This window comes from Takifugu flavidus, chromosome 10, assembly GCF_003711565.1.
Source record: "Takifugu flavidus isolate HTHZ2018 chromosome 10, ASM371156v2, whole genome shotgun sequence".
Classification (NCBI taxonomy): domain Eukaryota; kingdom Metazoa; phylum Chordata; class Actinopteri; order Tetraodontiformes; family Tetraodontidae; genus Takifugu; species Takifugu flavidus.
Genome location: NC_079529.1, coordinates 4936727 through 4963582, shown reverse-complemented (window position 1 = coordinate 4963582; position 26856 = coordinate 4936727). Strand labels below are relative to the sequence as shown.

Sequence of the window (26856 nt, the reverse complement as noted above, 5' to 3'; positions counted from 1 at the left end):
TGTCAGGCTGATGGTGGGTTTTAGCTGGCATTTGGAGATATTTCCAAACTCTCTTGCCCCCCCGCCCCCCCATCCTCGACTCCTCTGTGCCATGTTCGGAAACAAAAAACAGGCAGCTTCTGCAGACTGAATGGGATGGCTAAAGATAACACATGAATACAAATTACACAGGAAATCCAATTCCAGATTTCTATTGAAATCTTCCCAAACTCAAGCTGCAGGGGAAATGGTGCATTCTATCCTCTTTGAAGTCTTAATGAAGCGTTTGGCAGCCCAAAAACACAGTGAGTGGGCTGATGGCGACGCAAAATATGGGCTGAGGGGGGAGATTTGCAAACTGTGTTTGTGTGTGCGTGTCAGCGAGGGGTGTGTTTGGTAGCAGAGAGTGATCATTAAGCATCTGCGTGTTTTGTTGCTGGAAATACTTGGTTGTGGCTCTGACATGCTGTTCTCTCCCCTAATGCTTCTGTAAGCTGGGCCATTGCGTAAGTACCAGAAATATCTCCTTTCCCGGCTCCGTATTGCATCAAAACTTCAGAGGAAAATCAAAAAACTGACCAGGAACACCCAGCTGCCGCACAGATCCATTAGATCAGGTCTATTTGTAAACGGTGTGTTGCTCTCCCGTATTTGCAGTTGCGTTCAGGAGGCTCTCAGATCCTTGAGGGTTGCATTGCCGAGATCCCGAACATCTCCAGCTTGGACATCTCTGACAATGGTGCGATGACCGTCGCCAACAGCTGTTTAAATAAGTTAGTATCAGTTTTGGGCGTGTTTTTATTGTCCTTTTTTTTTTCTTCTGTCTACTTTTAGGCCTGGACTCGGACCTGTCCACCCTGCTGGTGTGGTTGGCCAAGAACCGTTCAATTAGGCACCTTTCACTGGGCAAAAACTTCAACAACATCAAGTCCAAGTAAGACTAAAAGAGAGTGCACTGTATGCATCAGGAGGCGACTTTAGCCTGTAAGTCTGCAGAGACTTGATTTATTGATTTATAAATCTTTTATTATGCCTTTTTGTCCCTGCCTGACCCAGAAACCTTGCTCCAGTGTTGGACAGCCTGGTCCACTTGATTCAGGAAGAGGAGTCGGTGAGTTTCTAATTTCCTTCTCCTGCCATTCCTTTTTAATCGGACCTCTGACCTCTCCACTGAAGGGCAGTGTGAATATACCATCCAGTAATGTATCCATTTTAGCTGGAAATTAACCGTCAAAGACATTAATATCTCCTGCTGAGGCCCATTTCTGTATAAAAACTCATCAGAATTCATAACCAGGAGATCCAAATTGTCTCATTTCTCATATGATGAGATATTGGATATGGCTAATTTCCTTAAACCAAAGCTTGCATTTTTATGAAGCCTTTTCTCCAGCTATTCAATTTTCGCCCCCTCACTCAATCTCTCTCATTTGATCCCCCATCATGGAAGCTGTAACACATTTGGCCCCAGTCTCTGACCTTTTTTGTCTTCCACGGTGGCAGATGCGCCAGATTGATGGACTTTTCCGCCATGTCTGCACGTGCACATGTGTGTGATTGTGGAGCTGTGTATTTATGAGGCCGTTATCTGGCCTCACAGGGCTGATTTTGAAAAGATGCCGCTTGACTGATGCATCCTGAAAAATCATTCAGAGGTGGTCCTGCAGGTCAGAGGAATGAAAAAATGGGAGGTTCAGAATTCCTTTCATCAAGCTGCAGCATCGAGCTGTGTTTACTTCACGTGCCAGCGATTCACTTACACTGTGTGGTGCGAGACACCTGGCCTCTCGGGATCTTTACAAGCAAGAGCTGATGTGCAAACAAAGATAAGCGAAGGTCTGTAACGATAACGAGCTTGAGACTTCGCTCGGCAGGACATTTTTCTGCATTTGACTGAGCTCCTGGTTGAACATTTTCATGATTTTTGTTTACTGTAGTAGTTTTATTCCATTTGTTTTAGATAAACTACAAATGGAGGGTGAATTAATCACAAAATATTTAAAAACACGCAAATTTGAGTAATAATAAAGCTTGAAAAAGTCTACTCTCAGCATGGTTACAGAGCTTATGTGGGGTTTTCTCATGACTAGGAGGCTGGTTTGATTCCTCAGCTTGTTTTTGCAAAGCTGGTTCCCAGGAGTCTCCAACTGGGTATTTGGCATTCCAAACAAAGCGTCTCCATTCTAGTGTGCAGACAGACACCGTTGGACACTTTGTAAAGCTTTGTGTCGTTCGCAGAATTCTCACAGAGTCCTGAACTTTTCATGCGTCGCGGCGGGGATCAAACCTTTGAATTCTCTTTGATCACCTGATGCATGTTTGATTAGCGGTTGGCCTCATTTCCAAAGATCTAATGTAGACAAATCCAACATTGAGTTGTACTGAAACTGTCAACACCTTTTTTCTTCTTCCCCGCACATCGCTCTCCCTCCCATCCCTCTCCAGCCCCTCACCTCTCTGTCTCTGGCAGACTCCAGGTTGAAGAGCGATCTGTCCATTGTGCTGAATGCACTTGGGAGCAACTCCACACTTGCCAAGTTGGACATCAGCGGGAACGCCATGGGGGACATGGGAGCCAAGATGCTGGCAAAGGCTCTGCAAATAAACTCTAAGCTCAGGTGAGGACGCAACTTAGTCAGTTTCTTAGTCAGTTCCACATGCGCATGGTATTATATCAATTGTCAATGATGCAATGAACACTGGTTTAAAAGGTGTTTGACCTTGTTGGATGCACTGTGCAGGACGGTAATCTGGGATAAGAACAACACCAGCCCCCAGGGTCTTCAGGATGTAGCAGCAGCTCTGGAAAAGTGAGTGACAGTAATGATGTGTGGTGTCCTGACTGAAACCGCTGAAGGGAAGAATGTGGTGCATGAATTTATTCCCGTTTGGTTTTGTGGGGAGGAGGAAGAATCCTAGCGGAATCCTAGAGAGAGTAGAATGGGAGGATGTAAATCAGTGATAAACAGCATAAAACAGCAAAGAAATGACAGAAAAGGGAAAATATGCTGAGATAGAAGGTCAGATACATCGGGGGGGCATTGTTTTTCTTGCTGTTGAATAGAAAATCCGGTTTGGTATGCAAATACTTGCAGTGTAACCATGAAATGACAGGCACGTCTCTCTGCATTTGGTTTTGGGATCTGCATTCTCGTCCCTCAGCCTTTTTCTCACAACCCTCTGATTCTCCACATTACACACTTGAAATAAAATAATAAAGACGTGTACGAATCATCCCTTGAGCTGTCGGTGGCGGAGCAGGATTTTCGGGAACGCAGCACGTTACATTGTGTCACTTTGCAACACAGGGTTTTGGGGTTTTTTTCCCCTGTAGAAATAGACCTTTTTGTGCTGATGGGGGGGGGGGGGGTGCCGGTGAGAGCATGATTTATTAAAGCAGATTTGTGGTCTGAAGAGTAGAAGGCAGGCGGATGGAGGCATCAAACTTTCATTTGTAAAGGCAGCAGGCTGCTTTCTATGGAGCAGCCGTGTGACAGTTATCTCCCTGGTGGAATAATGTCCTCTGGCCCGTGTGTCTTTTAGAAACTTCACCATTCGCTTCATGCCCATCCCCATCATCGACGCTTCCCAGGCTCTGAAGGCCAGCCCGGAAAAAACCGAGGACGCATTGCTGAAGGTGTGTGTCTCATTGGCTGCTGTGCGTGTTTTTAAACGTGTCTTATAATATATATGATAACTTGAGTTTCGCTTTCATCCCAACAGATTGAGAATTATTTGTACAGGAATCACGAAACTAGAAAATACCTCCAGGAACAGGCGTACAGACTCCAGCAGGGCATCGTGACCACCACCACACAACAGGTGTGAACCCGTGTAACAAAATTTAGCAAATTCATTAAAATGTAACAAACTTTTTCTGTCCTGCAGATGATCGACAGGGTTTGTGTGAAGGTGCAGGACCACCTGAACTCTCTGAGGAACTCTGAGATGGAAGCCATCCTGGAGGACGTCAGGTCAGCTGAGAACCTGATCAAAGATGCCAGGAACTCAAAAACGGTGAGGATTGCAAAGTTTTGTGCACGAGCGCGCCGGGTCTCTCTACCATTCTTGCATCTATACATCTGTCCCCCCCACAGTTGCTGCCCAACCTTTATCACTTAGGCTCGGTAGCCAGGGAGGAGCTGAACAGCTCGTCAGTGGGGCCTATTCAGAAGAAACTGGAGTCTATGGCTGGAGAGGTGACAACGGTCATGGACCAGCAACTGCAGGTAGAGAGGAAACGTGGACAGATATAAAAATTGTCGTACTTTTAAATTAATCTTTGAGGTTTTCATACGAAGCTATTTGGTTAATTTTTCCCACCCGTTACATGCATCTGTCCAGAGTTTGTTGGAGTTGATGGTGGATGCAGCGGAGTCTCTGTGCCCTCATGTGATGAAGAGGACTAATCTTCGCACAGAGCTAATACAAGCTAGCTCATCCAAGATGGTCGTCCCCAAAAGCTTTGTGACCAAGACCCTCCTGGAGCAGTCTGGAGTGGACATTGTTAATAAGATCAGGCAAGTGTGTGTGTGTGTGTGTGTGTGTGTGTGTGTGTGGGTGTGGGTGTGTGTGTGTGTGTGTGTGTGTGTGTGTGTGTGCGTGCTCTGCTGTTTACCATCTTTCCCTGTGTCTCAGCGAGGTGAAGCTGAGTCTGGCATCTTTCCTCTCCGATCGGATCGTCGATGAGATTTTGGAAGCTCTTTCCACGTCTCAGCTCACTCTGGTAAAATCTGAGGAATTTTTTTTTTTTTTCACTGTGACTGTTGACAACTCTGACAAATTGGAGCCCTTGCAGCTCCACTTTCTTTCATATATTTCTTACTTTGAATGACATTTAATGAACTAAAAAGCGGAATTACCTAATTATGTAACTCATTCAGTGTGTCAGCCTTTCTAACTTGACCCCTCCGTTCTCCTGCTTGCCTCATCTTCCTCCCACTCCCTGTTCCATCTTCAGGCAGACCATCTGGTGCGGCGAGGTCGCCCCCTGGTGCAGCAGGAGTCGGTAGATCTGGATGTCCCAGAGGAGAAAGTTGCTAAACGGGCGTCGACAGAGATCCTGGAGGGGGAGAGGTTGGATGACCTAGAGTCGTGCATGGTAGGAGAGCACCTTCTGGAGATCAGCGGGTTTGGTTTAGCTGTCAAACGATTCCTATATGTGAGGGCGGAGCAGCAGCTGACTTGAGCCAGCATTGCCTGAAGGCATGTTGTGGTTTGAACTGGATTTACTGAAACTTTAGCTTGTATGCAAACAGTAGAAGAGTGCAGGGGCCCCGCCCTAACACGGGGCCAGAACAGTCAGGTTTCTTCATGGAAAATGTGAGTATCGAGGTGACGGTTGTGGAATATGTGTTATTTTTGTATTTGTCATAGTGAGGCCATTTGGGGTGTGAGTTAAATGCCGAGTAGACATGAGCTGCAGTCAGCAGGATGCTTCATCTCTGGTCCTGTCTGTCTCTCTCCATCTTCTGTCCCTCTTCTCTTCTGTTCTGGCTGCTCCTTTGTTTGTGTGCACTAGATTTTACCGTGTGTTGTCTTTCTTTCCCTCCGATCTCCTTTCCCCTCTCTGCCTGTCCTCTTCCTTTCTACCTCTGCTTCATGGAGACTCTGTGCTGCACCAGTGTAAGTAGTTCTGGTCTGGACCGTCTCCTCTGTGCTCTCCTTCATGCTCATCCTCGCACTGTGTCTGCCTGCTGCACAGTTCTCTCTGCTGAAGCACAAAGTCTCCTAAGTGATATATAAGCTCCTCTCCTGAATTTTTTTATGTGAGTTTTGACATTTAAATCCACACATCCTGCCCCACTGCACCGCGCCTCTCCACTGGATCTACATGCCATTTTCAAACATTTGTCACGTGTCATATTGGGCGTTTCTGTTGAACAACTGATGAATTTGATTTAGTGTAGACTCGCTTAAACCTCAACAGAAACAACAGCTTTCCTCCTTTGTTGCGCATTATTACACCTATTATTTTAAATTCTTGTTTCAGATGACTCCCAAGTCCAAGAGAAAGAGCATCCACAGCAGAATGCTTCGGCCGGTGTCTCGTGCCTTCGGTAAAATGTCACGTCACACTATAAAAAGCTGACTCGGCTCGGTAGAACATTGGTTATTGGATTGATTGGGTCTGTATCTGCACCCTAAACACCACAGAGATGGAATTCGACCTGGATAAGGCCCTTGAGGACGTCCCTGTCCATGTGGAGGACGCCTCATCCCGTACTCCGCCCACGCCATCGCAGGTGGTGCCAAAAATGGAGCAGCGACTGATGGCAGAGCTGCCGTCAGAGGAAGAGAAGAAGCTGCAGCACTTCACTAAACTGCGTCCCCGCAGGAAGAAGAAGATGCATTCGAGCAAAGTTCCTGTGAGTAGAACTTGACAGCCGGAGGAAGTTTAATCAATCTACTTCTTCAAAAGAAGTTACCATTGGATAGACTTCCGTTGAAATGATTGAAGATGGCGAGAATCCACTTATGCTGTGAAGATATTGCAGATATGCAGTTTTCAGTTGGATATTTAACTCCCTGTTTCAGCAAATCAGCAGTGTGCCATCTCAAGATGGAGAGCAGAACGGCCTCATGGGAAGGGTAGATGAAGGCGTGGATGAGTTTTTCTCTACAAAAGTCACTAAGATAGAATCAAAGTAAGGATTACATTTACATCTCGTGGATTCAACGTCAATCTATTGTATGGATTGCCTCTTGCTTGTCTGCAAGTTTGTCTTTTCTTCTGTTCCCTCCTCAGACGTTCCCTAAAGGGTTCAGAATCTCAGGATATAGAGAAAAAAAAAAGTAAAGGAGGGTTCTTAAATCTCATAAAACGCTCCTCTAAATCGGATAAATCGGACAAATCTCAGACAGCCCCTTCAGTTTTGGGGGCTTCCTCAGCAACTTCAGCCACAGCTCCAGCATCTTCCATCCCCGAGGAGCCCTCCTCACCAAGGGTGGCACTAAAAAGCCCAGCACCTGAGACAAAGTCCAAGTAAATGTTTTTTTTCATTAAATATGACATAATATTGTTAAATTTAGCCTGAGTTTAGAGATCACCTCTGATTCTTCACTGCAGAGACGCTTCTAGCCGCTCACAGCACACAGACTGTAGCAGCAGCTCCGACCGCTCAGAGGAGCCGAGGACGCCAGACTCTATAGACGAGCCCTGGGAGGGCTCAGATGGCAGGGGCAGTCCTCAGGGTGGCAGGAGGTACCCGGGGGTGCAGATGATGGGCAGCGGCCTCCTGGCTGAAATGAAAGCCAAGCAGGAGAGGAGAGCACACAAGGTGGGTAGGGCCAATTTCTACTGTGTTACAAGTGTTCAGGATCCACACGTCAAGGCTGCACAACAAGGAGCACCCACACGCGTGCATGTGCTCGGTCATGTGTAGTTGTCTGCAGGCTGGTCAATGCAGCTGTCAGCATTGGGACATAAAAACACAAAGAAGAGAGGTGGGAGTGGAGAGATGGAGGGAAGCATGAAAGATACCCAGGTCATCGTGGGCAAATGTTCTAAATGCAGATACTGGCATATTATCTCAGGAGACTAATTCAATTGGCTAGATGTTAGAGGGAGGGAAAAACATCTTGCTGCTGTCAGGAAACATCAATACTCATGATGGTCTAAAGGAAGCCTGCAAAAACCAGTACCTGCCAGGTCATGCCACTCCAGCCTTGTTGTTACTGCAGTGTGGAACTCAAATGCTGAAAAGCTCATTTCTTTTATGCTTAAATTTGGATTTTTTTTCCTTTGCTTTGTCATGTACAGTATATATACAGTATATATATATATATATATATATAAATTGCCTGTCGTGCACCAGCGCCCTCTGCTGTTACAGTCTTAAATAGCACGTTTTCAACTTTATCCAAACGGATGAATAGAAAAACTGCTGTCCTGCTGCCAGATACAATGTTTGAATATCTTAAAAATGAAATGATAGTAATGATATCTAAATGAAAAAATGTCTTCATATTCTTGTGCAAGAAAACAGAATAAATACTTGAAAATGTCTTGCTCGCTGACCCGTATTTGTACCTTGTCTTCTCCAGTCTTCCAGCCCTGACAGGCCTGACAGCAATACATCAGGTGAGCTGTAAATGCTGTTAACTCTTCCTACACACATGTATCTAGAAATGACAGTTGGGACATATGGTTTTAAATGCTTGGCTCCAGAAAACAGATCCTCTACTGGTTTGGTTTTGAAATCCGACCCGGGTTCCCCAGAGAAAACCCACCCCCGTGGTGACGTAAAACCAGAGCCGGCCACTCGCCTCAAGGCTGCATCCTTAGGTAGTTCCCCTGGAGGGCCAGTAAATCCCAAACCGCCTGTGTCCCAGGGGACAAAGCCAGCTCTGGCTGCCCGACCCACCATCCCCCTGAAGCCGAGGACTGCCAGCAACAGGAGCATCGGTACATTCAGTTTGTTCTCTCACCAACGACTCTGTCCTTCAATCTGAATATTCACGTTTCCCCAATTCGGTTTTTAATGTTTTTGTCTGATTTTTACAGATGAGGGTGCAGATTCACCCAGTAGTGGCTGTGTCTCTCCTAAGGTCACAACGCTTCCACCCTTAAAGAGGATGCTGTCAGAGAAAGAGGGCCAAACTGGTGTGCAGTCAGCAGGCTCTCCCAATAAAACCACTCAGGATGGTGGGTCACAGTTTCCAAAACCTTTAAGTACATCCTACTACACCAGCAAGGTTTCTTTTTTTATTCTCTCCCTCGTTTGTCTCCTCTGTTCTTTCCTTTTCTCCATGTCTTCCTTTGGGGTGGGATCTGAGGTTTGTGGCCAAGATTAAAACCACTGTTCTGAAATACGATGGAACCAGACAGGATCCTGCTGATTTTCCTAAAATAGATGTCATAAAGATGTTTTTTCTCCTTCCTTCTTTTTGTTTCCATCTTTTGTCCTCCAGCACTGTTAAAAACATCCCTCTCTGTTTGTTTTCAGTGAGGTCGCCACCTGTGTCGGACCCCGGTCAGCGACCCAGCTTTGTCCGCACCAACTCCGAAGATCAGAGCTCGGTCAAGGCCAAGGACCAATCCCCAAACCCAGACAAGGACAAGACGACAGGGAAGAAGTCGTCAGACTCTGGGGAGGAGGCAGACAAAGACTTAATTTTAAGTTAACACTTACTGGACCCCAGGAAGAGTCCTGTCATGGTGCTAACTTCTGGAGGACACAACAAATGATTATATTTTGTTAATATTAGCACTTGCTGGTCCTGTTTGGCCTCAGTTAAAAAGATTTGGTTTGCAGGGTGACCTGCTCTATCAGGTAACAATTAAAAAAAAAGTTTGATGTGATTTAAAAAGAATAATAAATAGAGTAACACTTAGGGAACTCTTTGGTACATTCTCCAATCACATGTCATCCAAAAGGTTGTTTTTTTTAAAAAAGTGCTTCCTTTTTCTCAACTCCTTTTCTAAGCTTTCCCCTGAAAGCTGAGATTCTGTACTAAAACACACGTTGTACATCCTAGTTTCCCAGGGACCAAACACATGTAACAGTAATTCTAGAATCAATGTACTGTACTTGAACTCATCTATACGACCAAGACTAATTAGTCCTTTCATATATTTGTATAGATTTTTTTCTATCTGCTAATTTCAGGACATGCAAATTCATTAACTCTGACTAAATCCATTATGCAACTCAACACCTTTGGTTCAGGTGCCAGAAAAAGTCCCTCAAAGGTCTGTAGGCACATTCTGAATGGGCTGATATCAGCATCAGAGTAACCCTGTAAAGTGTTGCTTCAAGAGGACACCGTTTACTTTAACTTAACTGATAATCTAAAAGGCTTCAGCACTGTTAACTAACACTGATCTGTAAAGATGTTTATTTTATTATTGTATTTTTTTATAATGGGGTCTCAGTCTGTGTGTAATTCAATTTAACCTCAAAAGTTCAAATAAATCAAAGCTCTTTATTATTTCTTGTTGAGCAAATGTCGGTTTTCATGCTCTCCGTCTCGAAGTCTCTGATCGCCCCCTGCTGTCCTGACATTCTAATGAAAAGAACTGACTTTATAAAGACGACTGATGGAAAGAGTAGCAGAAAATGACATTTGCACCCCTTTTCCCTGTTTCCACAAACGCCTCTCGGGCCATATTCGTGCTCAAAGGCGAGACACTGAGGGAACGCCAGCCTTCTGACGCTCACTCAGAACCTGAACTGAACCTCACGCTTTCACAACCTAAATCCTTTCATACTTCCGAGCTTTTGAAAATGCTCTGCGTGGAGTCACAGCAACCTGGGGGCCACTACAGCCAACTCGGGGCTCTTCTCTGTGGAGCCTGCTGAGCACCTGCCAGCTCCAACCACAGCTCTCAAGTCAGTTCCAGTAGTTTCTGCCCCTGGAGATCCAGCTGTTTTTCCCACTGCACCTGCATCACAACCTTGAAATTGATCATGTTCAACATCAAACGCTGTGTTCTTTGTGCCAAAACATGCTCCAGTGTCCACGATGGGCCTCACTCTTAATGTGCAGTCTGAAAGAGGCACGTGATTGATTGCACCGAGCATAAACTGTTGCTATTTGCTTTTGTTCCAGTTATAATCGGGCTGCTCAGTCCTAGACATCATTTTTTCTTTCACCTGTTCTAACACACTGAATAACAACACTTTTATTATATTTATTGCAGAAATGTATGGCTTTTTTTTGAATTATTATTGTTGTATGTGGATTTCAGAAGCAGCTGGCTGTGTTTCTGTTACCTGTTTAGTCCTGTAAATGTGTTATCACCTGAATTCTGTTCTTCTCTCTTCTTTTAAAGAGTTCAGATCTGCTGTCAAGTCTTTCTGTGACTGCATGTCGCTGTGACTTGTGCTGTATGTATATATGTACTTTCATGCATGTCGGAGTGAGTGTGTGTACCCTGGATGTATGTTTAATACACACATGTACTGTAATATGCACACTGTGATATATTGACACGCTTTTGTGAACACGGCAATCCTTCACTGATTTGGTACTAAGTACACTAAGGGTTTTTAACCTTTTTGGAATAAAAGGACATCTAAATATTTCTGGTCTCTTTCCCATGTACATTGTGTTCGTAGAATTGAATCCATTTGCCCCTGTTAAGTTATTGGTCAATGTAAAAAATGATGGTTGGCAGGAAAAAAAATACATAAATGCCAGTGCAATGTTTGCTAATTATTTGTCCATTTGTTCTATTTTGTCAATGTTAAGTTTTACTGGGTCACTTTGCTGCTGTCTCTTGCAAATTGTTAATAATGATTAAAAAGAATATCTTCACAGGCCTCAAATTCCTTTGTGAAACTGCTTTTATTTTGATCTGATGTGCATTACCGCCTGTGACCACTAGGTGGACACTACAGTGTGTGTTGTGTATCTCTCTCTCTCTCTCTCTCTCTCTCTCTCTCTGTCGGAGGAGGTGTGGTTTACTTTTTTACAGACAGCATATGTCAGCCTAGAGCAGACAGCTGAGCACTAACCGCCTTCATCTTTCTTGTTTCGTGAATTAAGTTTGCAGTAAACTTACTTTTCTCTACTACTACGATGGAGTCCTCTTTCCATAACCTGGACGCAGCTGGTTTCCTGGAAATTTGGCAACACTTTGATGCAGATGGTGAGGACAGTTAATATACACATTTATGGCCTGTAGAAAGTTTAAATGAATACAGTTTCGCGTGAATGTCTGAACCCGCTGAATGCACAAACGGAGGCAGAAGAGTTTGCACGGATCAGAGGCTGTTGTATGACGATGATTTATCTTTGAGGACAGATCACAGCAAATTTACAGACGCTGTCTTGACAGATAATGGTTACATTGAGGGTAAAGAGCTGGATGACTTCTTCCGTCACATGATGAAGAGACTGGGTCCGCAGGTAAGGCAACATACTTGTGCTTCATGACTTACTTGGCGACAGCAGCTCGGTGTGGATGGCAGACCCGCAGCTGTATGCATGGGTGGAGCGACTGCACAGAACGTCAGTTGCAATCATGATGAAGAGCCTTCATCTTCACAGCGCAGCCATCAGTGCTCTCTGCTGTTCGTGAGCGGTCCCACTTCCTTGGATACTAATGGGGATGTAAAACAAACAGACCATCAGCCTGTCGCTGTCATGTTTGCTTTTGAGCATTAATGGCCCCAGGACAAGCACTGGTTTGTGTTTTTGGTTACTGTGGCATCACTGTGACAGGAACAAGAGCATTTTAACTTCTGTTCTATTATATCATTGCAATGAGGCCAAGACCTCAAACAGATTACATTGTGATGGAGAATAAATAAGTTTATAGTTAATAAACATACATACCAGCAAGACTGAAATAAATGTCTATAATGAGGTCTGCCATCTGCCTTTTTTCTAGCTTGGCACTCTCATGATGTGAAACAATTGTCAAGTGTGCAGCAGGTTTCTATAGTTACAGTACAGTAGTCATGTGGGGTTTTTTTTAGTTTTTTTTTTTGTTTAGCTCCTTGAAATCGTTCTGAATCTAAATTACTATTATATGTGGCCCTGGATTCAGAGGGGAAAAACCAAAGGAAAGGTGGCGTATCCATGGTGACATTTCTTAAAATAATCCTGACTGCTAACTGTACAACATTCGTCCTTCAAAATGAAGACTTTAGAAGTTGAAACGATGAATCATCTCACTGTAATCCCACGTCTTTACAGGAGCAAGTGACCGAAGAAAGAGTGCAGAGACTGAAGAAAAGGTTCATGTCGGCCTATGACATCAGTGCGGATGGGAAACTACAGATTCAGGAGGTATTTCAGAAACCGTCCTGTTTTCTAATGTTTCCGCCAAGTCCAAGGAAAACAGCTCTTAGCACAGTTATGTAGACCAGTACATCCATTAGGGCAGATGAAATGTTTTAGCTTTCATTCCTAAACCCTGGGAAGACAAATCCACACAGCATCTCTGCAGGTTTCCCCAGAGGCTGTGGTTGATTCAGGCCTGTCAGACCTGTTACTGTTGAGGTTATGCAGCCTAACGATGCTGGGTGGCGTTTCCAGTCTTTCACCTTAGGCCTGGGTCTATAATTGTTTTTGTATGGGAGGACGTTCTGCTGGGCTGCCTCTCATATGGAGGAACGTAGGTAAACGCTGCCCCAGCATTGATCTGAGTCTTGGAGGCAGAAGCCATTATCCTGAAAGTGTTTTGTCATGACAATCCAGCTCTTCTGGAGTTGGCATCGGTCCTGTTGCACTGCGGTTCCGGTGTCTTCTTGTATTTTAATTAAACATATGATAGTTGGAGCCACTTTAATCGGCTAATGGGCCGTTTAAACTGCTGCCAGACAACAGGGCAAAAGTGAAGAGGAGTCAGGAGGAGCTGCAGCATCAGAGAAAACCTTAATGTATGGTCATACGGCTAATGAACCCACTGCAGTCGCCAGTTGCTGCCACTTTATTCACACAGGTAAAAAAGGTCTCACTAACAAGCCAGACTTTTGACATCTCTGCTGAAGATCATCCCAGAACTGCTCTTCTGTAGAAAAGAAAAGCTAATTTAATCACATCTGGTAGACCAGAATGAGACCTTGCTTCTATCATTGTCTCCATAAATTGAATAGCCCTCATCAGTAACCCATCGCCGCTCTCTCACTGCGTTTTGTAGCTGGCCAACATGATCCTGCCTGAAGACGAGAACTTCCTGTTAGTGTTCCGCAGGGAAGCTCTTCTGGACAACAGCATTGACTTCATGAAGGTGAGCTCAGAAGCTACACGCACCACATATTTATGCATCAGCTGCAATAGGAAACACGTGAGAGTGAAACCACACAGTGGTGCTTTCTTCCTAACTCTGATATATTGACAAAAGCCTAATCTTCTTACTCCATCTAACTGCTGTCTTATTAAGTTACCATAGCAATATTTCACCAGAGTATGAGTTCTAATCACGGCGTGTTCTCGCTAATCAGTCTTCCTTCTCCTGTCTATTGTAGATCTGGAGGAAGTATGATGCGGACTGCAGTGGCTACATATCAGCCCAGGAGCTCAAGGTGAGGCGATCTACGTTCTAAGCTGGATCGCCTGAAGGACAAGCCTTCAGTGGGGAGCAGGAGCCGCATTCTTGTGTGCACAATGATAATATAAAGCACAAGTGTCCTTTGACAGCCAAACCAAATTCCAGCATGAAGCTGCATTTGAATATAAATGTCACATCATTTTCTTTTCAACACCATTGCTCATTTTGGTCTTTTGTTTATGCGTTTCAGGCTTTCCTGGGTGATTTATTCCAACAGCATCACAAAGACGTGTCGGCTGACAAGCTGGAGGAGTACACGGACACAATGGTAGCGTTATATTCCAATGTAATGTTGTGTTTGTGAACATTTCTCTGGCAGACTCTGACCAGCCTGCTGCGTAGCAGGGTTGATAATGACTGATGAAGAAGCATCAATGGGTTGGTGTGGCTCTGTTGGACTAGTTGGATCACTATGGTAACTCATGTACTGCAGGATGTGCGCAGACTTTTAAAAAAAAAAAAAAAAATCCCACTTTTCATCAGCTGTAGGTCTTCCTGCACTTACAATAATGCAGTTTATCAAGATCAGTTTTGTTTTATGCCAGGAGGATGAATCGGCATTGGTGCGCTGACTTTTATTTGTATTCCTTCAGCGTCTGTCTCCAAAATTCAATTTTGACCGACAGTAGTTGATGCTCAGAGTCAGAGAATCAATGAGCGCATGCTGAGACCACAGGTGACGTCAGGAACTAACCACTGAGAGCACGTTTATCAGTAACCCACCCTGTTTTTCCACAGATGAAGATCTTCGACAAAAACAAGGACGGCTGTTTGGACCTGAACGACTTGGCCAGGTGCATTTTAAATACGCATATTAAAGAAAAACACTGTACAATCCCTTAAAGACAGAGTGGATTCATTGCAGGAAAAACACATAATGCACATTTATGCAAAAGTACGTTCATGCTCATGAATATTGTTTTCCATTTAGGATCTTGGCTCTAGAAAACAACTTCCTGCTCCAGTTTAAGATGGATGTAAGCATGATTGTCTAGTTCTATCTAGTTTGTGTGGCGGATGGTGGAGACGAATGCAGCAGATTAGGAAGTTATGCAGATCTAATCTGTCACACATTTTCTAAGAATAGTCTCACTTCCTCCCCCAAGGCCTGCAGCAAAGAGGACAGAAAGAGAGACTTCGACAAGATCTTTGCCCATTATGATGTTGTAAGTACCTTCAAAAGAAATCGGCAGAGTTTCGGACATCGCCGCCACGCCCACATTTGCAGGATTTCCAGAAAAAGGACTCAATGCAGCAACTGGGTTTCCAATTAGTTCCCTTTTCTCGTTAATGAAGCCTAATAAAATAAAACAGCCATCATGTTGCAGAGTCACTTTGTATGATAATTAGTCTCGTTCCTGGTGCAGCTCCACACGTAAGTCATCCGTCTCCTCTCTTGAGTGCTGCAAACCCTCTTGGCTGACCCTTTCATGCTCAGAGACACTCAGGAACTGTCTCATGAGACAGTTGTGGTTGGCTCAGCCATATCTGCTCCGACTATACTAATGTTGGTGTGGACACATAAAACCATGTGGTTGTTCTACAGGGAAAATTATCTTCAAATTGATCTGTTGCAGTCATTTAGAGTTGAGGGTTGCATCAAATCTATTTTAGACTAATGATATATGAAAAGTGGTAAAATCCAGTGGCAAAGGGAGGGCAGAGCTCGAGGGAGCTAAAATATCTCCTGATGTATTATTCAAATTTTAATGTGTCGTGTTGTGTACTTTTTAAAAACTTGCTTTCAAGATATTAACAGTTGTCAGCCTGAGGTGTTTGATGAGCAATTGATGAGTTACTTCGCTGATTCGATTTTACTTCCTCAGAAAATTGGACATAAATGTTAAGCGAGCTGGAATATGTCCCGCTCCAGGGTGCTCGTCCATCAGTCATGGGTCCACACTCGGGGAAGAGACGTCTTTTTAGGGGCGGCTAAAATCAGCAGGATGTAAATTACATCCTTTGGTCAATAGTTTACACCTTTTCTCATTCATGACTCTTTGTCTCTCTCCTTTCCTTCGGTTTTTGCTGTTAAGAGTAAAACCGGAGCTCTGGAAGGTCCTGAAGTGGACGGATTTGTCAAAGACATGATGGGACTTGTCAGAGTAAGTTTTCTTTATAGCCTGATCCACAAACATGCTGCGTTTTCCCTCTACATATTCATTCATTTTAATAGTCTTAAATGATCTGTTTTTACATCTTCAGCCCAACATGACTGGTTCTGAGCTGGATCAGCTCCGAGCCGTTCTGTTGCGCCACTGTGATGTCAACAAAGACGGGAAGATCCAGAGAAACGAGCTCGCCCTGTGCCTGGGGGTCAAGCCCTAGCCTCCGTCTGTGGTGCGTTCAGTAAAACCGTAAAAGGCTGATACGGAACTTAAAGTCTTAGAGACTAATAAAGGGAAAATCAATGGATTCAACATTAAGTGACTTGAAATGATAGATTTTTGTGCACGTGTATCTGTGATTTCCTTTGTGAGGTAGAATTAGTGGAATTGTAGATCAGTGAACTCGGTTTTGAGAAATAGGATTATGAACTAAATGTTTTTAGCAGTATTTGTGGAGGAAAAGCATGTTTCTCTCTGTTGTAATTTTAATAAAATGTGCTGTAAAAGAAATAAAAGAAATTAATTGATTGAGAACTTTTCATTTTACTATAATGTAAAAAATTATTGTAAAAAAATATTTTCAAAAATTCATTTGTCAACGTTTCAGATTACAGAAATTACGATTGATTTGGTCTTTTCATTTAATGATATAACGAGTCCGACTTCAGTAACAGTGTGGAGGACCAAGCAAAGTGGCAAATATTGATCAAATTTGCAATCTTAAAACAAAAGATCACACAAAAGTGGTGAGAGATTGGAGGAAAGAAAACAATAAAAGACCAGGAGAGTTGTAACGAGAGATATTTAAGGCCATTTCTCCACATTTAAAGTGTGGATACTTTAATCTCAAGTAAACACAGATCGATGTGACTCAGCAAGTCATCAACACTGAAAGGCTGTTTGTTAAGTCCACCAAAGGAAGAAATACACACACACACACACACACACTTACGCAAACTAACAGGGTTAAGTAGATGGAAACCCTTCAGGCCACAAAGAGGAACATAATGGTGCAGGCCTAAAAGCTTTAGCCTGCCACCATCTGACTGGTGTTTCGGTCCCAATAGTGCTGCAGAGTATGTGCGGACATTTCCTGTATGTGGTCATTAAACGGACAACAATAAAGAGTTCGATCAAAACAGTAGGTGAATATAGAGTTTAAATGAAGCAGGCGTAATAGTGTTTTGCCTCTAAACGGTGCTGGAGACCGAAATGCTTCTAACTGTTATTGGTGGGAGCGGAGCAGCTGCAGCAAAACAAACAGTCTCTCCCACATATTTTTTCATCTGAAGCCTCCTTTACAATAGTGAGAATCAAATAGCACAAGCACACACACGCACACACCTTTTTTCAATTCAAACGCCATAGAAAATAATTGTATATGTGTCACATTTAATCATTTTAATAATTTTTTTAAAAATCAAGACAAGGTATTTCATATATCTTCCTTCTCACAGAAATCAGGCAAACATACAAGAGTAAAGCATAATGTTATACTACCCTCTAGTGGTAATGTTGTGATAATGCAGTGGTCCATCTATCTATCTATCTATCTATCTATCTATCTATCTATCTATCTATCTATCTATCTATCTATCTATCTACACAACCTGATAATTTGATGTAAAGATATTGATTACATGTTTAATGTGATGTTAATGTAAAATGTTTATTGCAAAATAAATTTATAATTACCGTAATAGTAAATTTTAAACCTTTAAGTCAGAGCTCAGTTTAAAGGGAAGATCAGTATTAAAACATCTTTATGGGATTTTGAAAAAGAATACCTTTCTGCATGATGTTAGTTAAATTAAAGAGCATTATAAAGTTAGAAACATTCTGGCAGTGGCCCACAGAGATATTTGACTGGGCACCAGAACCTTTTGCTCTTTTTTCGGTCTTGGAACTCTTCATCTCTTCTCTGGCTCTGGGACAATCCCCGCTAAGTAAACAACAAATAAATAAGGTGCAGTAAATTGTATTCCTCTGCCCGCTTTAAGGTTACGTTTCTGTCGCTCTCCTAGGTGAAACCCAACATTCCTGCGCCCAAAATGCCAATGCTAAACGCAGTTCACCGGGCCTATAAGCTGAACTGTAAACATAATTTACAATGTATGGATCAGTTAGGTCACTGGTTGCTATGGATCTGGCTCACACGTCAGCAAACCTGATGATATAAAGGCATCCAGAGGAAAATTTACGTTTTAGTGGGATTCCGCGCTGAAATTTATGTCCATGTTCAACAAGTGTTTTTGTTAAAATACACAAAATTCCCATGACTTTGTAAAACTTAAACCTAAATATCTAAACTTATTAATTTGACTACACATTTCTTTCAGCAAAATGTAAATATTTTATTTCAGACAATAAATAAAATGTCACTTTTACAGCTTGACTTTTACAATTTCAATGTCTGACAAGTCTGATAAATAACCAATAGTCATTTATAACTCATTACATTACTAATAATTACTGACACACATTTAAATGCTGTTAGACACATCGTGCATGTTGTCAAGTTTTACAAAGTGTGACGCACGTCTCCTGGACGGCTCACGCAGTTGACAAACATAGTAAATGTAGCTCTTCATCCAATGACTACAACAAAGGCAGAATAGGGGAAACACTTCCTGGTCGACCTCCTCGGGTTTCCTCCGTTCTGTTCTCCCCATCTGAGGTGAATATTTAGTTTGCTTTAACCTAAGAATCTCCCCCAAGATTTGATCGTGTGTTTAAGAGCTTTTGCGGCAGAGAAGTCAAATCAAAAGTAGTAAAGTGTTGCACTGTTGCACAGATTCCTCGCTTGTTTCAAAATAAAAGTTTAATTCTCTGTTTTTCAAACCGAAGGTGCTGGTGGGTTCGTGCCACCCACGTGAAGCACATCTGCCTCTGTCCCGCTGTCTCAGCTCATGTAAGGTGGCATCCTGCAAATAAACCCGCAATGAGAGATTTGAGTTGGCCTCCCAAACTGTGAAGCCCGCTGGCTGTCATTGCCGCCGCCGCCGAGCCCAACGAGCTTTAAACTTCCCTGTCTGAAGCTGTGAAATGTAAACTGACGACATGTGTGAGTAAGAGAAGCTACAGCAGGGGCAGAGATGTGGGCCACAGATGTGTCAAGAAGTTCATCACACATGTGCATAATCCTTCATGCTGATGACAAGTGCATCTCACGTTGGCAAGAAAAGAAAAATGAAATCTAAATGCCCTCTTGAACCCGATTCTAGGACCTGATATGAGCTCACTCCTGTGGAAACATCTGCAGTGCATCAGCTCAGTGGCGGCCCAGGCACATGTGGATCAAGAGAGTCAATTCTGTTCAGCATATGTCAAAGAGCTGAAATAGCCACTAGAGTTTACTGTAGAGCTGCAGCTCAGGGAGGCAAAACAATGATGATTATTGAGCTATTGAGGTTAAACCAAACCAAATATCCTTCAGTTAAAGACCGTGCACACCCACAGTACATAGGCTTTACCTTTCAATCACACAGTTTATTCACACTTATTTACTTTTTAGCGGGATTAGCAAAATTAAGTCAAATGTATTGTAAGAAAAACACACTGAATGACATCCACTACTTGGGAATTTTTATATGCATATTATAAAATATATGTGTAAGAAAATATAGTCAGTGTCAATTAATGGATAACTCTTCACCCAAAGATAAAACAATAAAAAACACTACAAATAATAAGACATATGAATTTTCATAATAGTAAAAAATATGAGTAAAATAGTAAAATATGGGCAAGTGCCTAACAAAATAGCTGCTCATAAACATCCCAGTGTGGGATATTCTGTACTTGTGAGCTAAATGACATCATGAGGAAGTGGAAACAGATGGAAAATCGCCTTTAACTATGGTGCCACACACACCGCCGATACACACTGCTGCGAAATGAAAGAAAATAAGACAGAGATTCACGATGCTGAGAAAATCACAGGAGCTGTCCACTGTGTGGTCTGAGCAGAGCGGTGCAGCTCCGCCTCTGCTGTGGGCTCCGTCTTCGTTCTTAAACAGACCGCATCCAACCTCAGTTTAAAGTAAAACCATCCGTGAGTGGGTGATGAGTGACCAGGAACTCACTCAGCCACCGAATCCCTCCTCAGGCAGAGGTCAAGCTACCTGACAGGTGACCAAAAAATATACATGGTTGTGGCTCATTTCTCCATCTATCCGCTTCTCTTCCTCTCAGAGCAGAAACATTTCACAGATGAATTAAATAAACACGATGTAAACTTTGAAGAAACTCACTGATACAACAGAATGAATCCAAAACTTTCCAGGACCTACGTTCAAGGATTTTGGACTATGTGTAATGTTGTGGAGGCAAATTGGAATAATAAATGTTGTGGTCATACGAGACAGTTTCTGAGTTAAGGTGGATGAGGCCGTCTTGTTGATGAGACAGGATCCATGATGTTGTTGCATCATGTTGGTAAAGATCAGCACAGACTTTCTGCATTTCAGCATCCAGCTGCATTTCTGTATCATCTCAGCTCTAGGATTCCAGAGACGCTGGACGGAGGAAGAGGAAGGCTGAAGCAGTAAAGAGAAATGCAAACACGGTCAATGCAAACACGACCATCTCTGTGACGTCTGGCATTCTTCAACGTGCCGCCTGTTTGACCAGCATTGAATCAAGAGTTTAGCCTCCTCGACCGCTGCTGACACATCCTGTCTTGATCAAATGCAGTGGTGGCGTTAAACTGCGCGCGCACAGCTATTCATCCTTTAGCGTGGCTCGTCCCCGAAGAAACATCAACACGCTTCTGAGCAGATGTGTCCACCACATTGTCAGCCAACCGCCCTTCCAGATGGAACAAAGTTTCCACCGGCTATTTTTGGAAGCACTAATAATTCAGTAGGGAATAGGGGTGTTTGCCAGGGTGACCTCCCAGGTGGGGTTCAGAGGGAGCAAGGTCAAATGGTTTTGCCACCCACAGCTGCTGGGACCAGAGAGCGAGCCGCAGATCTCACCAAACCACAGCAACAATTACCGGTCTGTTGACATCATTAACAGAGTGCGTGTGTGTAGGTGTAAGCAAAGATAGGTTAATAAACATCTAAGGTAGGATTATAAGTAATTAATAATATAAACGCAACCATCACGAATAAACCGAACACTTGTCAGATTTTTTTCACAAAAGAATCAACCTGCCAAGAGTGACATCAGTCTGTATATTTATGATACCCTCTGACCAAATCTAACAATAAAACTCCTTTCTTCCGTCGACACATTCCTTCCTGTTTGTCGCCATAGTGACAGCAGGAGAGCTGGGCTATATAAGGCCCTCCTCCGTGACGGCTCCCACTCCTGAGCCAGAACGACAAAGAGATCACAGCCTTCTGCTACGAGCACGACTCTGACCCAGACTTAAACCGACCGGCTCATCTGGACTTTTGAAACTCCGACTGCACTTTTGTTTCTGCTGGACTCAACAATGATGATGTTGACAGCTCTGTTGGTCCTCTCCTTTACCGCTCAGGTGAGAATTACCACAGATCTCTGCGTAATGTTTCACCAGGAATGTCAGTTGGAATGTAAAATGATGGCACTATAAAAGGCAACTTTCAAATCACAAAATCAATGACGACAAAATCTCATCCATCATTTTAAAACCTTTATTTTATCTATTCTTTTTCTTGTCAGGTGACCTGGTCCCAGGTCTGTCCTCGTAGATGTCAGTGCCCGGATGAGCCCCCACTGTGTCCCCCCGGGGTGCCCCTGATCCTGGACGACTGCGCCTGCTGCCTGGTGTGCGCCCGTCAGAGAGGGCAGCCATGTTCGGACATGAATCCCTGCGACACCCATAAAGGGCTGCGGTGTGAATACTCCACAGACGTCCACAAGAGGACGGGCATCTGTGTCGGTGAGCTGTGTCTACCCCCAAGAATGATAAATGACCCGATCAAACATCCAGGACCCACACAGTAATTTAACCCCTCCCCCCCCCTCCTCCCTGCAGCTCACGGGGGTGATGCATGTGTGTTGGACGGGTCTGTCTATCAGAGCGGACAGACCTTTTTCCCCAGCTGTAAGTACCAGTGCACGTGCCGCGACAGGCAGATCGGCTGCGTGCCGCGCTGCAACCTTGACGTGATGCTGCCCGGGCCCGATTGCCCCATGCCCCGCAGGGTTCAGGTGCCTGGAGAGTGCTGCGAAAAGTGGGTTTGTGACCCCCAGGCTGAGGCCAGCGCTTTAGGGGGCTTTGCCATGGCTGGTGAGTGGACATCACTCCATGGTGTCAGTTACTATGGTGACAGAAAATGGAGCAGCAGCATAATGAGTCTCTGGATTTTACATGATCTTAAAGTAACTGTTGAGCTTTCGCATTTGTAAATGTCCCTAAATGCAACACACTGGTGGTCACATGACATGTCACTGAAATTTGCAGATATAATGCCGATAAAGTCGTTAAAACTATAAAGGCGTCGGATTATTGAATGAGAGTTGAGCTCTGGGCATTTGTCCGTCTGCATGTCCGTCTCAGCCTATCGTCAGGAGGAAACGGTCAGATTTGATGGTTGGGACTCCAGCCTGAACTGCATCGAGCAGACCACGGAGTGGGGCGCCTGCTCCCAAACGTGTGGAATGGGTGTGTCCACCAGGGTCACCAACAAAAACCGTCGGTGTGAGATGGTGAAGCAGAGCCGGTTGTGTACGATCAGGCCCTGCGCGGACCAGCTGGACCGGAGACAGCTCGCATATCCCGCACCGAAGGTTCTATTTAAAAACAGAAACACCACATTACTTTACTGTATTCGAATTTTCACCATTGAATAAAACAGCGTAACTTTCTTCATCTGCAGAGAGGCAGCAAGTGCCAGAGGGTGGTGCAGAGCGGCACGGCCGTGCAGCTCGCCTACAAGAACTGCACGAGCATCCAGGCCTACAAACCACGTTACTGCGGGTCCTGCACAGACGGCCGGTGCTGCACCCCCCACAGAACCAAGACGGCCCTGGTGGACTTCCAGTGCAGCAACGGTAAAAGCGCCAGGAGGCCGGTCATGGTGATCCTGACCTGTGCCTGCCACAGTCACTGCCCCCGAGACAACGCTGTGTGGCCGCCGCCGGGCATGACACGCAGCAGCATGAGGTTATAGGTCAAGAGGTCACTGTGCACGTCATACCGAGGTCACGCCGAAGAGTAGGTCGAGATTTGGGGGTCGAAATGAAAATCTTTTCATTGTGAGAATTATGTATCATATGATGCATAATAATAATAATTGTCTGAGCTGTGGGAAAATGTAACTGCGTAACATCCTGTGGACAAAGCATCATCTTCCCCGCCGGAGTGAAGCACTTAAACGTTTCGATAAAGTGAATCGGGGAGAGCGGCTCGCCAGAGAAAAGGACGCTTGAGATGTGATCGGGACGCTCAAAACAGGTTAAAACTGCCTCTTTTTTAGAGGTCAAACAGTGTGAATTAGTTTTTTTATTAACCAGTGAGACCATTGAAAGTGCCTCCTGTTGTAATTGTTGTCTGACTGATGTCTGTCCTCCAGACAAAACTCTAACATCCTGTCGTGTAAAGGCTGGACATTTTAATCTAAAAAGACAGATGAAGCTGTCAGGAAATTGGTCTGTGGGTGAAGTCGTCTTCCCCGGCATCACCGTGGTCATTTTTCAACTGTGCCACACATTTTTAAAATATCTACGCTGTGTACTTTGACTTGGTCCGAATCGAGGGCTCAACCAATAACGGAGGTCAGCCTGGTGACCTGGTGCTATTTCTAGCATTTGTCTGAAATCTCACCCCCGCTGTAAAATGCCTGAACCCGTGTTCTCCTCCAACATCTGCTTCATAAGCTGTAATACAACACTCATTACCTGTTCTGTTCATGTATCTGCCTGGATAATACTGCCCATGCCAGGATTTTCAGAATAAACTTGAGTTTTTCTTTGTATCAAAGTTGTTCTCTGATGATAATATATCAGTGAAATTTTCACGATAACCTAACAAATAAACTAGGCATATGGAATAAACTGAACTAAAAGCATCTGTTTGCAGTGGATGATACTACACACCTAAAATTAAAGGCTAATAAAACACTAGAGTTGACCCATCTTTGTTATGGGGCAAACAGTATGAAACACATGCTACCTAAACTTCTAAGCCAACAGAGTGGGGGAAAGGGGGGGGGGGGGGGTGACCCTTTGACCTTTGCTCCTTCCCACCAGGAAGTTCACAGTGGAAAACCTTATTATTCCCTGGATAACTGCAGCTTCCTAATATAACTTTTCAGTGGAAACTTCAGCTCATCACCAGCACGGATCAGTGAGGGACAGGCAACACACTCAACATCTGGCTGACTGACTGACTGACTGACTGACTGGCTGACCGGCTGGCTGGCTGGCTGACTGACTGGCTGGCTGGCTGGCTGGCTGGCTGGCTGGCTGGCTGACTGACTGGCTGGCTGGCTGACTGACTGACTGACTGGCTGGCTGGCTGGCTGACTGACTGGCTGGCTGGCTGGCTGACTGGCTGGCTGGCTGGCTGGCTGGCTGGCTGGCTGGCTGGCTGGCTGGCTGACTGACTGGCTGGCTGGCTGACTGACTGACTGACTGGCTGGCTGGCTGGCTGACTGACTGGCTGGCTGGCTGGCTGGCTGGCTGGCTGGCTGACTGGCTGGCTGGCTGGCTGACTGACTGGCTGACTGACTGGCCTGTCACTCGGCCGACCAGCTGTGGTTGAACAAGTGCTGTTTGGTTATGTTTTTTTATCACCTCTGACTTCTGTTCTCTTTTAATACGAGTCAGATGAGCAGACGCATCCGAGCAGCCTAACGGAGACTTTTTAAAGCTGAATTTATTGCCGGACTGGCTGTGAAAGAATGTTACAGTAAAATCAAGGCAGGGAAGTGACACAGACATATCGTTCTGGTGAGACTGACCTGCTCTACTTTCTTTTTTCTTCTTCACTGCTGCTCAAACATTTTTTTTCTGTTACCATAAAGACTAGAGGTACAAAGAATGTTTGAAGGTTTTTTTTCCTTTGGCTCCTTGTGACTGATAAAAAGATGCAATTACATCCATCCATCCTCATTTTGTAACTGGGTGTGCTCGAGTCACCAGTACATCACAGGACACACGCTCACTACACACACATACATTATGTTGCAGTGACTAATTTTAAAGCCATTTTATTTGAACATATCTTGCTCAACTCTGAAAATAAAATGCGATAAAACAGTGCTTAAGTCAAGTCATTCTTTTGTTATTTGTCAAATTTGTATTTGCATTTTGGGCCTGAGTGGTTGCCTGGTATCTTATCTATGGTGTCTTCAAAATGAGACGTTAAAAGTAAAAAAAATTAAAGATCTTAAACTAAATTTTACTATGTCTGTCCCAACCATTATTAAATAGCACATCATAAAGAGTTTGGCAGTATCTCAAACATTATATAACTGAAATAAAAATAACAAAATCAAGTGTCCTGATTTACTCAAAGCTGAGATCTTGCGCCCTCTATCGGTGAACCTATATAGCGCCGTCCAGCACACTGACACGTGAGAAACTACACCCAGAGACACTACCGTCAAAATAAGGTATATGACCTTCACTTGTACTGGGTGATCATTGTCTTGTACTCCACCACGAGGCCTCCTTGAATGCCGTATGAACTCAATGTCTTCGCTTATTGTTGAGGCTCTCATTGCAGAGTGGAAATATGTTTGGCTTATTTGATGCTACCACCCTTGTGAAAGTTGTATGGAATGGAAGCTGGAGTAAAACTGGGAGGCAGTTAGGTAAGGTGAGAGTAGAGGAACAAGAGCACACCCGGAAAGACAGGGGGAAAGACAGATCGTGACAGACAAACACATCTCGACCTGGTGCGTTCTGATGACGTGGGAATTTGTGGGAAACAGCCTATGATCCAATCTGTTATACCACTTCAGAAGTTGTTTAGGAACATGCATGTCTGAATGTGATCTTTCTTTCAATTTCTACAGTTTACAAAGTATGGAAAGGTCAAGATTGTGGCAGAATGGAGGGAAAAGATGAGGAAAGACAGGAAGAGAAAGAATGTCCTTTGAGAGGAAAATTCTGCAGTATCTGTAGTTCATTTTTTATGTTGTAAGTTTTCCTGCCGCGCTGCCTTTCAGAAAGGCCATTTCCACCAGTCAGGGCTCCACAAACCATCTCAGCTGCCCCAAAACTGCTGCGCAGAGATTCATCAACAGCCTTTAAATACCATCGCCTTTAGCAATGCTTTATTTTCTGTTTGTTTGTATGTTTGTTTGGAAGGTCATTACCACAACAAAGAATGAACACTCCACCTGATAGCTCATTTCCATATAAAAGTAAAAATCAAGCATGACTCCAGTGCCTCATTAACCCAAAATGTGTTTGATATTTCTGTTTTAGTGTCTTTTTCTAAAGTAAAGTAATCCCTGCTTTGGTGCGTTTCGTGATCCAGGATGGGGGAGGGGAGATGTGTGAAGGATATTAACACTATATTTTCATCACTGACAGTACGTAACCTACAGTGATTAAGGCAATATGTGATTCCATCAAGTCATGATAAATGCTCTTATTCTTGCAACCCAATTTACACACAACCCTAATTATTTCTTAAAATTACTTGTTCAATTTAAGCCCATGACAGAGACATTTCTTCTTTTCTTTAATCAGTCTTATTAAAAGGGGCCACAACAACACATTGTGAACTTTAAAGTGTTTTTTTATTCTGAACAATGAGCTCTAACACTAGAACAGAACGATCTGATAACTTCCTCACAGAAAAAAAAAGACAAAGTC

The 26856-nt window shown here is 44.0% G+C and overlaps 3 protein-coding genes across 7 annotated transcripts in view; all 3 read left to right on the top strand.

The window, feature by feature from the left end:
- LOC130531986 (F-actin-uncapping protein LRRC16A-like) overlaps positions 1–11252 on the top strand; it is a 33807-nt gene extending 22555 nt beyond the window's left edge. For 2 of the 5 annotated variants that reach the window (XM_057044170.1, XM_057044166.1), the window contains 22 exons: positions 474–485; positions 637–718; positions 814–913; positions 1036–1090; positions 2425–2597; positions 2721–2789; positions 3523–3616; positions 3703–3801; positions 3868–3996; positions 4077–4208; positions 4324–4499; positions 4618–4705; positions 4940–5080; positions 5972–6038; positions 6136–6347; positions 6517–6626; positions 6728–6964; positions 7049–7259; positions 8026–8062; positions 8150–8386; positions 8486–8626; positions 8928–11252. In XM_057044170.1, coding sequence (XP_056900150.1) covers positions 474–485; positions 637–718; positions 814–913; positions 1036–1090; positions 2425–2597; positions 2721–2789; positions 3523–3616; positions 3703–3801; positions 3868–3996; positions 4077–4208; positions 4324–4499; positions 4618–4705; positions 4940–5080; positions 5972–6038; positions 6136–6347; positions 6517–6626; positions 6728–6964; positions 7049–7259; positions 8026–8062; positions 8150–8386; positions 8486–8626; positions 8928–9106 — 2781 coding nt within the window. In that variant the 3' untranslated portion in view covers positions 9107–11252. Of the gene's footprint in view, positions 1–473; positions 486–636; positions 719–813; positions 914–1035; positions 1091–2424; positions 2598–2720; positions 2790–3522; positions 3617–3702; positions 3802–3867; positions 3997–4076; positions 4209–4323; positions 4504–4617; positions 4706–4939; positions 5081–5971; positions 6039–6135; positions 6348–6516; positions 6627–6727; positions 6965–7048; positions 7260–8025; positions 8063–8149; positions 8387–8485; positions 8677–8927 lie in introns of all 5 variants that reach the window. The other 3 variants (XM_057044167.1, XM_057044169.1, XM_057044168.1) reach the window with 3 other exon arrangements.
- Positions 11253–11387: 135 nt separating this feature from the next.
- scgn (secretagogin, EF-hand calcium binding protein) lies at positions 11388–16619 on the top strand. Its single transcript, XM_057044171.1, has 11 exons — positions 11388–11575; positions 11765–11835; positions 12628–12720; positions 13574–13663; positions 13902–13958; positions 14175–14252; positions 14723–14778; positions 14916–14961; positions 15091–15150; positions 16021–16089; positions 16190–16619. The coding sequence occupies exons 1-11, from the start codon at positions 11506–11508 to the stop codon at positions 16310–16312; spliced, it is 813 nt and encodes a 270-aa protein (XP_056900151.1). The 5' UTR covers positions 11388–11505; the 3' UTR covers positions 16313–16619.
- Positions 16620–21394: 4775 nt separating this feature from the next.
- LOC130531985 (CCN family member 3-like) lies at positions 21395–24007 on the top strand. The gene is made up of 5 exons (XM_057044165.1): positions 21395–21580; positions 21745–21964; positions 22061–22315; positions 22586–22815; positions 22905–24007. The coding sequence occupies exons 1-5, from the start codon at positions 21536–21538 to the stop codon at positions 23196–23198; spliced, it is 1044 nt and encodes a 347-aa protein (XP_056900145.1). The 5' UTR covers positions 21395–21535; the 3' UTR covers positions 23199–24007.
- The last annotated feature ends 2849 nt before the right edge of the window (positions 24008–26856 follow it).

Bases quoted from the DNA above. Each gene is read 5' to 3' on its own strand.
- scgn (XM_057044171.1), top strand. From the start codon at position 11,506: ATGGAGTCCTCTTTCCATAACCTGGACGCAGCTGGTTTCCTGGAAATT. The intron at 13,664-13,901 runs GTGAGCTCAGAA...TGTCTATTGTAG, and splicing joins ACAGCATTGACTTCATGAAG to ATCTGGAGGAAGTATGATGC. The intron at 14,962-15,090 runs GTAAGCATGATT...TCCTCCCCCAAG, and splicing joins TGCTCCAGTTTAAGATGGAT to GCCTGCAGCAAAGAGGACAG.
- LOC130531985 (XM_057044165.1), top strand. From the start codon at position 21,536: ATGATGATGTTGACAGCTCTGTTGGTCCTCTCCTTTACCGCTCAG. The intron at 21,581-21,744 runs GTGAGAATTACC...TTTTCTTGTCAG, and splicing joins TCCTCTCCTTTACCGCTCAG to GTGACCTGGTCCCAGGTCTG. The intron at 22,816-22,904 runs GTTCTATTTAAA...CTTCATCTGCAG, and splicing joins TCGCATATCCCGCACCGAAG to AGAGGCAGCAAGTGCCAGAG.